The 13,398-nt window shown below is 39.4% G+C and overlaps 1 protein-coding gene across 2 annotated transcripts in view; it reads right to left on the reverse strand.

Annotated features, from left to right (window-relative positions):
* Window positions 1-9,492: 9,492 nt before the first annotated feature.
* LOC134207733 (G1/S-specific cyclin-D2) overlaps window positions 9,493-13,398 on the reverse strand; it is a 298,976-nt gene continuing 295,070 nt past the window's right edge. For both annotated transcript variants that reach the window (XM_062683587.1, XM_062683588.1), the window contains exon 6: window positions 9,493-10,561. In XM_062683587.1, coding sequence (XP_062539571.1) covers window positions 10,388-10,561 — 174 coding nt within the window. In that variant the 3' untranslated portion in view covers window positions 9,493-10,387. The remainder of the gene's footprint in view (window positions 10,562-13,398) is intronic.

The raw sequence follows: 13,398 nt of genomic DNA on the forward strand, positions 1-13,398 counted from the left end.
GCAAATATTTTATCGCGACTTTGTCAGCGAAACAAAATAAAGGGATATGTGTCGTCCTAGTCTAACTACGTGGAAGCACGGATTTCAAATCTGTTTGCATATGTACGAGACCTTTGCGTTCTAATATTTACATCGATACTTGTCAGTTCTAAGACTACATTTTCAATTAACACGGAGTATAAATGGGTGTAAAATACCTACGACTAATATAATATTTGCTGTATTTCTTCTTGCTTAGCCTACCGCCTAAAATTAGATTCTACAACCATGACAATGCCACTTGACTATCAGCTTAGTAAATAAGTAACTAGCAAAGAGGACTCATCATTTATCATCGTCAAAGGCACAGAAACATTGCGACCACCAGATGGTGTCGGTTCGGAGGGAATCGCGAAACTGAAGCGCTCACCCCGAGAGGGGGTTCCTCTCGGGTGTTCCCGTTGAAATCTTTCGCTTTCACACCGATGGTGGGGATTTGTTGCTGATGGACGTTCAAACAGTGCGGAAAATGCGATGGAAATCGGCGAAGTAATCGACTATTCGAATTCGGCTATTCAAAATTCGTTTAATTTATTTTATTTTTTTTTTTGGAAAAATAAAAACGTTTCAAACTGTTTGAATAAAAGGTGAGTTCGTTCCAAGCTTATTATTGTTCATTTGTTTCGTCGCAATTCCAATCGGATTATGATGAAATTCAGATCGAATTGGCGGCGGATTCCGAATAAAATCTGCACCAGATTTTGAACGAATTTTTGAGCAAATTCCAGACGACCTGACTCCAAACGAAATTTTGTCCAATTCAGGACCAGATTTCAGACGAAATTCGGATCAGATTCCCGACGACTGCATCCCATACAAAATGTGGACCAGATTTTGGCCGAATTTTGGAACGAATTCCAGACGAACTGACTCGAAACGAAATTTTGATCAATTTAGGATAAGATTTCAGATGAAATTCGAATCAGACTCCCGACCACTGCATGCCATAAAAAATCTGAACCAGATTTCTGACAAATTTTGTAACAAATTCCATACAAACTGACCCCAAACGGAATTTTGATCAATTCAGAATCAGTTTTCAGACGACATTCGGATCAGATTCCCGCCGGCTGCATCCCATAAAAAACTGAACTAGATTTTGGATGAATTCTGGAACAAATTCCAGGCGAAATGACTCCAAAGGGAATTTTGATCAATTCAGGAAAAGATTTCAGACGAAATTCAGATTAGTTTCCCGAAGGCTGCATCCCATAAAAAAACTGTACCAGATTTTGGACGAATATTGGAACAAATTCCAGACGAACTGACTCGCAAATGAAATTTTGATCAATTCAGGACAAAATTTCAGATGAAATTTGGATCAGATTCCCGACGACTGCATGCCATAAAAAATCTGAACCAGATTTTGGACGAATTTAGGAACGAATGGCAGACAATCTGACTCCAAACGAAATTTTTATCAATTTAGGATAAGATTTCAGACGAAATTTGGATCAGATTCCCGACAACTGCATGCCATAAAAAATCTGTATCAGATTTTGGACAAATTTTGGAACCAATTCTAGACAAACTGACTTCAATCGAAATTTTGATCAATTCAGGACAAGATTTCAGACGAAATTCGGATCAGATTCCCAACGACTGCATGCCATAAAAAATCTGAACCAGATTTTGGACGAATTTTGGAACGAATTCCAGACGAACTGACTCCAAATGAAATTTTTATCAATTCAGGACAAGATTTCAGACGAAATTCGGATCAGATTCCCGACGGCTGCATCCTATAAAAAATCTGAACCAGATTTTGGACGAATTTGGGAACAAATTCCAAACGAACTGACTCCAAGCGAAATTTTGATCAACTCAGAACAAGATTTCAGACGAAATTCGGATCAGATTCCCGACCTCTTGCTTGCCATAAAAAATCTGAACCAGATTTTGGACGAATTTTGGAACAAATTCCAAACGAACTGACTCCAAGCGAAATTTTGATCAATTCAGGACAAGATTTCAGACGAAATTCGGATCAGATTCCCGACCACTTGCTTCCCATAAAAAATCTGAACCAGATTTTGAACGAATTTTGGAACGAATTCCAGACGACCTGACTCCAAACGGAATTTTGATCAATTCAGGACAAGATTTCAGACGAAATTCGGTTCAGACTCCGGACGACTGCACGCCATAAAAAATCTGAACCAGATTTTGGACGAATTTTGAAACAAATTTCAGACGACCTGACTCTAAACGGAATTTTGATCAATTCAGGACACGATGTCAGACGAAATTCGGATCAGATTCCCGACCACTTTCTTCCCTTGAAAAATCTGAACCAGATTTTGGACGAATTTTGGAACAAATTCCAGACGACCTGACTCCAACTGGAATTTTTATCAATTCAGGACAAGAATTCAGACGAAATTCGGAAAAGATTCTTGACGGCTGCATCCCATAAAAAAATCTGAATCAGATTTTGGACGAATTTTGGAAGAAATTCCAGACGAACTGACTCCAAACGGAATTTTGATCAATTCAGGACAAGATTTCAGACGAAATTCGGATCAGATTTCGTACGGCTGCTTCCCATAAGAAAACTGAACCAGATTTTGAACGAATTTTGGAGCAAATTCCAGACGACCTGACAACAAACGGAATTTTGATCAATTTGGGACAAAATTTCAGACGAAATTCGGATCAATTTCCCCACGGCTGCATCCCATAAAAAATCTGAACAAGATTCCGGAAGATCTGATTCCAAACAAAATTTTGATCAATTCAGGCCAAGATTTCAGACGAAATTCGGACCACATTCTCGACGGCTGCATCCCATAAAAAATCTGCACCAAATTTTTGACGGATTTTGGAACAAATTCCGGATGATCTGATTCCAAACGAAATTTTGATCAATTCGAGACAAGATCTCAGACGAAAATCGGATCGGATTCCCGACAAATGCATCCCATAAAAAATCTGAACCAGATTTTGGACGAACCAAACGAACAAATTTCAGACGATCTGACTCCAAACGAAACTTTGATCAATTCAGAATTAGATTTCAGACGAAGTTCGGATCAGATTCCTTACGGCTGCATCCCATAAAAAATCTAAGCCTGATTTTGAACGAATTTTGGAACAAATTCCAGACGAACTGACTTCAACCGAAATTTTGATAAATTCAGGACAAGATTTCAGAAGAAATTCGGATCTGATTTCCGACGGCTGCATGCCATAAAAAATCTGAATCAGATTGTGGACGAATTTTGCAACGAATTCCAGACGAACTGACTCCAAACGAAATTTTGATCAATTCAGGCTGATTCCCGACGGCTGCATCCCATAAAAAATCTGAGCCAGATATTGGACGAATTTTGGAACAAATTGCAGACAACCCTACTCCAAATGGAATTTTAATTAATTCAGGACAAGATTTCAGAAGAAATTCGGATCAGATTCTTGACGTAAAAAATCTGAACCGGATTTTGGACGAATTTGGAAACGAATTGAAGATTAACTGACTCCAAACGAAATTTTGATCAATTAAGGGCAAGATTTCAGACGAAATTCTGATCAGATTCCCGACGGCTGCATCCTATAAAAAATCTGAACAGATTTTCAACGAATTTTGAAACAAATTCCAGACGACTCCAACGACGGAATTTTGATCGATTCAGGACAAGATTTCAGACAAAATTCGGATCAAATTCCCGACGGCTGCATCCCATAACAAATCTGAACCAGATTTTGGACGCGTTTTGGAACAAACTCCAAACGAACTGACTCCGAACAAAATTTTGATCAATTCAGGACAAGATTTCAGACGAAATTCGGATCAGATTACCGACGACTGCATGCCATAAAAAAAATCTGAACCAGATTTTGGACGAATTTTGGAACAAATTCCAGACGAACTGACTCCAAATGAAATTTTGATCAATTCAGGACAAAATTTCAGATGAAATTATGATCAGATTCCTGACGACTGCATGCCATAAAAAATCTGAACCAGATTTTGGACGAATTTTGGAACCAATTCCAGACGAACTGACTCCAAACGAAATTTTTATCAATTCAGGACAAGATTTCAGACGAAATTCGGATCAGATTCCCGACGACTGCATGCCATAAAAAATCTGTATCAGATTTTGGACAAATTTTGGAACCAATTCTAGACAAACTGACTTCAAACGAAATTTTTATCAATTCAGGACAAGATTTCAGACGAAATTCGGATCAGATTCCCGACGACTGCATGCCATAAAAAATCTGAACCAGATTTAGGACGAATTTTGAAACGAATTCCAGACGAACTGACTCCAAATGAAAGTTTTATCAAATCAGGACAAGATTTCAGACGAAATTCAGATCAGACTCCCGACGGCTGCATCCTATAAAAAATCTGAACCAGATTTTGGACGAATTTGGGAACAAATTCCAAACGAACTGACTCCAAGCGAAATTTTGATCAACTCAGAACAAGATTTCAGACGAAATTCAGATCAGATTCCCGACCACTTGCTTGCCATAAAAAATCTGAACCAGATTTTGGACGAATTCTGGAACAAATTGCAGACGACCTGACTTCAAACGGAATTTTGATCAATTCAGGACAAGATTTCAGACGAAACTCGGATCAGATTCCAGACGGCTGCATCCCATAAAAAACTGAACCAGATTTTGGACGAATTTTGGAACGAATTCCAGACGAACTGACTCCAAACGGAATTTTGATCAATTCAGGATACGATTTCAGACGAAGCTCGGATCAGATTACCGACCACTTTCTTCCCTTGAAAAATCTGAACCAGATTTTGGACGAATTTTGGAACAAATTCCAGACGACCTGACTCCAACTGGAATTTTGATCAATTTAGGGTAAGATTTCAGAGGAAATTCGGATCAGATCCCCGACGGCATCATGCCATAAAAAATCTGAATCAGATTTTGAACGAATTTTGGAACAAATTCCGGTTGATCTGACTTCAAACCGAATTTTGATCAATTCAGGCCAAGATTTCAGACGAAATTCGGATCAGATTTCGTACGGCTGCTTCCCATAAGAAAACTGAACCAGATTTTGAACGAATTTTGGAGCAAATTCCAGACGACCTGACAACAAACGGAATTTTGATCAATTTGGGTCAAGATTTCAGACGAAATTCGGATCAATTTCCCCACGGCTGCATCCCATAAAAAATCTGAACAAGATTCCGGATGATCTGATTCCAAACGAAATTTTGATCAATTCGAGACAAGATCTCAGACGAAAATCGGATCGCATTCTCGACGGCTGCATCCCATAAAAAAATCTGAACTAAATTTTTGACGGATTTTGGAACGTATTCCAGACGACCTGATTCCAAACGAAATTTTGATCAATTCAAGACAAGATTTCAGACAAAATTCGGATCGGATTCCCGACGGCTGCATCCCATAAAAAATCTGAACCAGATTTTGGACGAATTTTGGAATGAATTCCAGACGAACTGACTCCAACGAAATTTTGATCGATTCGGGATCATATTTCTGACGAAATTCGGATTAGTTTTCTGACGGCTGCATCCCATAAAAAGTCTGAACCAGATTTTGAATGAATTTGGGAACGAATTCCAGACGACCTTACTCCAAACGAAAGTTTGATCAATTCAGTACAAGATTTCAGACGAAATTTGAATCAGAATCAAGACGGCTGCATCCCATAAAAAATATGAACCAGATTTTAGACGAATTTGGGAACAAATTCCGGACGATCTGACCCCAAACGAAATTTTGATCAATTCAGGCTGATTCCCGATGGCTGCATCCCATAAAAAATCTGAGCCAGATATTGGACGAATTTTGGAACAAATTGCAGACAACCTGACTCCAAATGGAATTTTAATTAATTCAGGACCAGATTTCAAACGAAATTCGGATAAGATGCTCGACGGCTGCAATATATAAAAAATCTGAACCAGATTTTGGACGAACTTGGAAACGAATTCAAGACGAACTGACTCCAAACGAAATTTTGACCAATTCAGGGCAAGATTTCAGACGAAATTCGGATCAGATTCCTGACGGCTGCATGCCATAAAAAATCTGAACCAGATTTTGGACGAATTTTGGAATGAATTGACTCCAAACGAAATTTTGATTGATTCAGGACAAGATTTCAGACAAAATTCGGATCAGATTCCCGACGGCTGCATCCCATAACAAATCTGAACCAGATTTTGGACGAATTTTGGAACAAATTCCAGACGACCTGACTCCAAACGGAATTTTGGTTAAGTCAGGATAAGATCTCACACGAAATTTGGATTAGATTCCGGACAGCTGCATCCCATAAAAAATCTGAACAAAATTTTGGACGAATTTTGGAAAGAATTCTAGACGAACTGACTCCGAACGAAATTTTGATCAATTCAGGGCAAGATTTCAGACAAAATTCGCATCAGATTTTCGACGGCTGCATCCCATAAAAACATCTGAACCGTCCCATAAAAAAATCATAATGACTTCCAGACGAGCTGACTCCAAACGAAATTTTGATCATATCAGGACAAGATTTCAGACGAAATTCAGATCAGATTCCCAAAGGCTGCATGCCATAATAAATCTGAACCAGATTTTGGACGAATTTTGTAACGAATTCCAGACGAACTGAGTCCAAACGTAATTTTGATCAATTGAGGGCAAGATTTCAGACGAAATTCGGATCAGATTCCCGACGACTGCATGCCATAAAAAATCTGAACCAGATTTTGGACGAATTTTGGAATGAATTGACTCCAAACGAAATTTTGATTGATTCAGGACAAGATTTCAGACAAAATTCGAATTAGATTCCCGACTACTGCATCCCATAACAAATCTGAACCAGATTTTGGACGAATTTTGGATTAAATTCCAGACGAACTGAATTTTGATCAATTCAGGCCAAGATTTCAGACGAAATTCGGATCAGACTCCCGACGACTGTATGCCATAAAAAATCAGAACCAGATTTTGGACGAATTTTGGAACGAATTTCAGACGAGCTGACTCCAATCGAAATTTTGATCAATGTAGGACAAGAATTCAGACGAAATTTGGATCAGAATCACGACGTCTGCATGCCATAAAAAAATCTGAACCAGATTTTGGACGAATTCTGGAACAAATTCCAGACGACCTGACTCCAAACGGAATTTTGATCAATTCAGGACAAGATTTCAGACGAAATTCGGATCAGATTCCCGACGGCTGCATCCCATAAAAAATCTGAACCAGATTTTGGAACAAATTCCAGACGACCTGACTCCAAACGGAATTTTGATCAATTCAGGACAAGATTTCAGACGAAATTCGGATCAGATTCCTGACGGCTGCATCCCATAAAAAATCTGAACCAGATTTTGGACGAATTTTGGAACGAATTCCAGACGATCTGACTCCTAACGGAATTTTGATCAATTCAGGACAAGATTTCAGATTAAATTCGGATCAGACTCCCGACGACTGAATGCCATAAAAAATCTGAACTAGATTTTGGACGAATTTTGGAACGAATTCCAGACGAACCAACTCCAAACAAAATTTTTATCAATTCAGGACAAGATTTCAGACGAAATTCGGATCAGACTCCGGACGACTGCATGCCATAAAAAATCTTTATCGTTAAAGACCGGATTCCAGACGAAAATCGTATCAAATTGCAGACGAAATTCAGAACGATTATCATACTGAAGACTGTGTGGCGTGGAAATCGCCACAACTTATGGAACGAACTCACCATACCATTTTCGTCGGGATCGGAACCAGTGTTGTGTTTAGCGTGTTTTTGATTCGATTTTGCTTCTCTCCATTTTTTCTCCGCACTGCATTGATTCGACTGTTGGAATCAGTTTTCCCTGGCTTTGTTTTTATTTTTCATGTCGTAATAATCGATTCGGAAAGGAACGGAGGTCGCCCGATGCGGTTTACTATTCACGGCATTATGATTATTATTCTTCGATGATGCGTTTCATTCTAAGCGTATTACTTTTCTCCGCGCAATTGTAAAGCTCCTAGTTTTGTTTGTTTGCGTACGTACTAAGTTATAAGACTCTTTATGTACTTATGAGCTATGTATTAGAAGGAAATTTATATCATAGGTGTTACTCATATTCTTGTTTATTGAGGAGGAACCGTACCAGTCTTTATTGTGTTTCATTTTAGTATATTTCCTTTCAATTTTCGATTATTCGTTTCAATTTAACATAACATAGGCTAAAATGTGAGAATGCATGTGCTCCTTTTTCTAGTTCGTCGTCATTTTTTAGTCCATATCGCACAGTTCCGTATGCTTGCGTTCAATTCTCTCTAGGGGATAGCTTGCGTGTCATTCTGTTTATAATTTCATCGACAACAAGCGTCGATTCTAACGTGCACATTCGATTCAGTGTCCCTTTGTTTATGATGACAATGGCGTCGCCAGCAGCACCGCTCTGCATAAAGTCGTTTAAAACAACTGTTGGAGGTTTGCGTTATGTAGCGCTCGAAGACGAGCGATAGTTGTGGCGATGGCGACTCAAACATAAACTGTAACAAAAAGCGTAATAGAATGCTTTTCCCATTTAAGAAGCTTGTTCACTTTCTTGTGTATTTTTCGTCTCAAATAATCGATGCGTTTTTTTTGTGTTGTTGTTGCAGTTTTGCTATAAATGCTGTCGTTGCATAGAGATGTTTCAAATATGAGTCTCATTGTTTTGAAATCTATTATTATTGATAATCACATTGCATTTGCTAACGTTTTTATTGTATAGAGGGGTAGGAAGTGAGGTGTTGGAAATCTTTCGTTGATTCGACGGTACGTTTGAGGATGATTAGATAACGTTTTTTCATTCACTTAAAATCTATTCGAACAAGATTTGTTCGACAAATCAAAACTCGTCAATTATTTTTTAAATGTCATCACTTCTGAACTACGTCGGCGCCACCTGCATTGGCACCCGACAGAATTTGCGCCGCAACAGTTGGCAATGCTATAAAAGAAGTCCAAGATAGTTGGCTTTACTGAGCACAACAAAATCCGTCTAACGGCAACTTTTGGGAGACGAAAAATTCTCTTAAATTGCTTTCAATATGGTTGGCATCAATAGAATTCAATAAATAGCGCCACTTGAGTTAGCTTTCAGCGTCAAACTCGTAAGAAAAGGTAATTCTTAAGAACGTCAAATCTACTTACCTTTCCATGTTCACAATCATCAGAGAAGGTGCAGCACATCCGCTCTGATCTATCTCCAGGTGTGATACGGCCACTAGGGGAACTGGTTTTTAGCTTCGGGGCCACTGCGTCCCACTGTGGTGGCCCCTACTGGGCCCTTCCGGTGCGTCGACCCAACCAGTTCGGGCGGAAGGGACCGAACCGGACGGCGAATTCTTTTCGCTTTCATTTTGTTGCTCGGATGCTCCTCCCCTCCACTAGACTAGACTAAAAGCTTCGCCATCCGGTTACTTAGTTTTGTTTGTTTTGCTTTTTTTTGACTGATTTTCTTTTTATTTTTAAACTCAACTTCCTGCCACCACACTGATCTAAAAAGTCTCTTGGAAATCTTCAGAATTGTTGAATAATTTTATCACTCGAATAACCAACTTATGTTCAGCGTCAGCCCTCCGCGGCTTCAATGACTGTTTCTTTTCAATCTTTTTTTTTTAGTATAATAATATATGTACACAAATCCTTACCAAAAAATTAACATTTTCAACCTTATCAATAATATTGTTGTTTCTACGACAGTGTTGTTGCATTCACATTCACTCCTAACCGCACTACCAACCTTTCATAGAATCACTCTTAAACTCACTCTATCTATGCTATGTATATAAGTCTGATTTCGTTAAACTCTGCCGTTTTTGTTCACCGAACTCCTCACCTGCTCGCTCATACACATGCGTTTTGTGTAATGTTTTGCTCGGCAAGAGTTCCACAACTTCTCTGGGTGGTGTGTAAATCTTCTGACCAGTTCCGGTTCCAGTTGCCCAGCCAGTGCCAAGCGGACACCATCCGCATCTAACCTCGCCGCTTCTTCCCGCTCACTTGCTTCGCGTAGCTCCGCCGCTTGTGGAGTCCCGTGCGTGCTGTTTCTCCAAATCCTGTTGGTGTGTCCTGTCACACGTTCCTAAATTTAACTGTCGAATATATAGCACCTAAAATTGTCCATTCCTCCTTCACACCGATGGATGCGATTTTCACTGGCTTGGCTCTGGCCGCTTCTCGAGCACACGGTCGCCGCTTCCTTTCCCGCCCAAAGAGGAGAACGGGAGACTCAAGGAATCCGTGTGTGGCTTTTTCTCTTGGCTGTTTTCTTAAATAATCGAAAGTCTCTTCGGTTATTACGAAAAATGTTTTGGAAAAAAAAGGTTTGATTAAAGGCTGGGCTGGGCTTCACAACTCGATGACGTCGGTCGGCGTTGTGGCACTGCACTTGAGGTTGACGCACGGCTGCATGTGCTGCGACACGATGGTGGCCGTCGCCGAGGTTATGTGCGACTGGGGTAATCGGCGACGCTGCTCCTGGAACAACGCTTCCATTTTGTCCATGCATTCACAGATGAATTCCTGCCGAATGGGAAGAGAAATAGAAAAAAAAAAACAGAGTCGTAAAAGTGATTCATAGTGCTTCAAATTTGATAAGTTAAATAACACTCAATATTGTTGGGCGCCCATCACCCTTTGCAACTAGTTGGGCGCCAATCGTGCTTTGACTTCGAACCTTTGACTAGAGTTGGGTTGGATTGAGAATTTTGAATTTGGATTTAATTTTGTTGAGATTTAGACTGATTTTAAAATAGGATTTGTTTTTTGTTTGAGTGTAATTTCCAAAAAATAAAAATTATCTAGTTTTTGACTGATTTGGGATTTTTAATACATTTGAAGTATAATTTGATTTAATTTGAATGTTGATTAAATTTTAAAGTGAGCACTCTCCCAGTTATCAAAGAACGCAAAATCCACCAATGGGAAACCTAGAAGCTACGTTTCAAAAACGCTCCAATTACTGAACTTGACTGCACGGGAATAAACCACAAAGAAAGTCGCGCGCCAGGCCCCATTTACGGTGATTTATGGGAACTACAGCACAGACTGATCTGGTTGGTTGGCTTGGCTGGCCCTAGAGCTTGATGGCCACATGTGAGCCACCTGTTTGTGGCCTTGTGAAAATTCTGATTTTATGCAATCGTCGTCCCCGACGCCCAAGCCCAACTGCACACTGTGACACAAAAACCCTTTTTAGCAGAGAGGACCCCTGGCTGGCACGGCACGACTGCATGCTGCAGTCTGCACACACTCGTTTGGCGCATTTTTTTTTTCGTTCCACACCAGTCTCGCCGTTCATTGTGCAGATTCCGATTCTGCTGTGGAGTGCTATTTTATGAATGAAAAACTGAAGAGACTGTGTGTGAGACTGAGAAACAGATGATTTCCTCATGACGTTTGTTAACTTTTTTTTTACTTTAAATTTTGATAAGCTATGCTAATTGCGGAGAAAGGCTTGATGGTTGGGACATAGTCATGATCGCAGAACGGGAACAAGAACAAAAAAATAAACGGTGGAGACACATGTGCAGAATTCGGAACCTCGCTGGGAGGAACTCTGTGTCAGATGTAAGGAATGTGGACAATTGTTGAAGCGGATGATTGAGTTCAAAATTTTTAGTGGTGGAAAAATAGTTTCATGGCATTTCGAACAAAAATGAAAAACATTATCTGAGATCCAAATTTAAATTAATATTGGATGTGTTATGAATTAAATTCAAATTGCATCTGAAGTAGATTTTTGAAGTCTATGAAGGTGGTTGTATTGGAAATTTATTTTAATAAAATAGGTTTAGGATTAAATTGCAACTGAAATGGACATGGATTTGAACGGGATTTGAAGTCAATATCGATCGATTATGGATTGAGTTGAATTTGGATTTGATACGAATCGGATTAGGATAGGATTGGGTGTGGCATGGATTTAACCTGGGTTTGGATTAAATTTGGATTGGATTTGGGTTGGATTTGGATTGGATTTGGATAGGGTTGGGTGTGAAATAAATTTGAACTGGGTTTGGATTTGAATTGGATTTGGATTAAATTTGGATTGCACTTGGATTGCACTTGGATTGAATTTGGATTGGATTTGGTATGGATTTGGATTGGATTTGGATTGGATTTGAATTGGATTTGGATTGAATTTGGAATGGATTTGGATTGGATTTGGATTGAATTTGGATTGGATTTGGATTGGATTTGGATTGGATTTGGAATGGATTTGGATTGGTTTGGATTGGGTTTGGATTGGTTTGGATTGGATTTGGATTGGTTTGGATTGGTTTGGTTGGTTTGGATTGGTTTGGATTGGTTTGGATTGGTTTGGATTGGTTTGGATTGGTTTGGATTGGTTTGGATGGGTTTGGATTGGTTTGGATTGTGTTTGGATTGGTTTGGATTGGATTGGTTTGGATTGGTTTGGATTGGTTTGGTTGGTTTGGTTGGTTTGGATTGGTTTGGTTGGTTTGGATTGGTTTGGATTGGTTTGGATTGGTTTGGATTGGTTTGGATTGGATTAGGATTGGTTTGGATTGGTTTGGATTGGTTTGGATTGGTTTGGATTGGTTTGGATTGGATTGGTTTGGATTGGTTTGGATTGGTTTGGTTGGTTTGGATTGGTTTGGATTGGTTTGGAATAAAATTGGATTGCGGTTGGATTGGTTTGAATTGGTTTGGTTTGGATTGGTTTGGTTTGGTTTGGATTGGTTTGGATTGGTTTGGATTGGTTTGGATTGGTTTGGATTGGTTTGGATTGGTTTGGAATGGTTTGGATGGTTTGGATTGGTTTGGTTGGTTTGGATGGTTTGGTTTGGATTGGTTTGGATTGGTTTGGATTGGTTTGGATTGGTTTGGATTGGTTTGGATTGGATTTGGATTGGATTTGGATTGGTTTGGATTGGTTTGGATTGGTTTGGATTGGTTTGGATTGGTTTGGATTGGTTTGGATTGGTTTGGATTGGTTTGGATTGGTTTGGATTGGGTTTGGATTGGTTTGGATTGGTTTGGTTTGGATTGGTTTGGATGGTTTGGATTGGTTTGGATTGGTTTGGATTGGGTTTGGATTGGTTTGGATTGGTTTGGATTGGTTTGGAATGGATGTGGATTGGTTTGGATTGGTTTGAATTGGTTTGGTTGGTTTTGATTGGTTTGGTTTGGATTGGTTTGGATTGGATTGGTTTGGATTGGTTTGGATTGGTTTGGATTGGTTTGGTTGGTTTGGATTAGATTTGGATTGGTTTGGATTGGTTTGGATTGGATTGGATTGGTTTGGATTGGGTTTGGATTGGTTTGGATTGGTTTGGATTGGTTTGGATTGGTTTGGTTGGTTTGGATTGGTTTGGAATGGTTTGTGTTGGTTT

The sequence above is a fragment of the Armigeres subalbatus genome, chromosome 1 (assembly GCF_024139115.2).
Source record: "Armigeres subalbatus isolate Guangzhou_Male chromosome 1, GZ_Asu_2, whole genome shotgun sequence".
Classification (NCBI taxonomy): Eukaryota; Metazoa; Arthropoda; class Insecta; order Diptera; family Culicidae; genus Armigeres; species Armigeres subalbatus.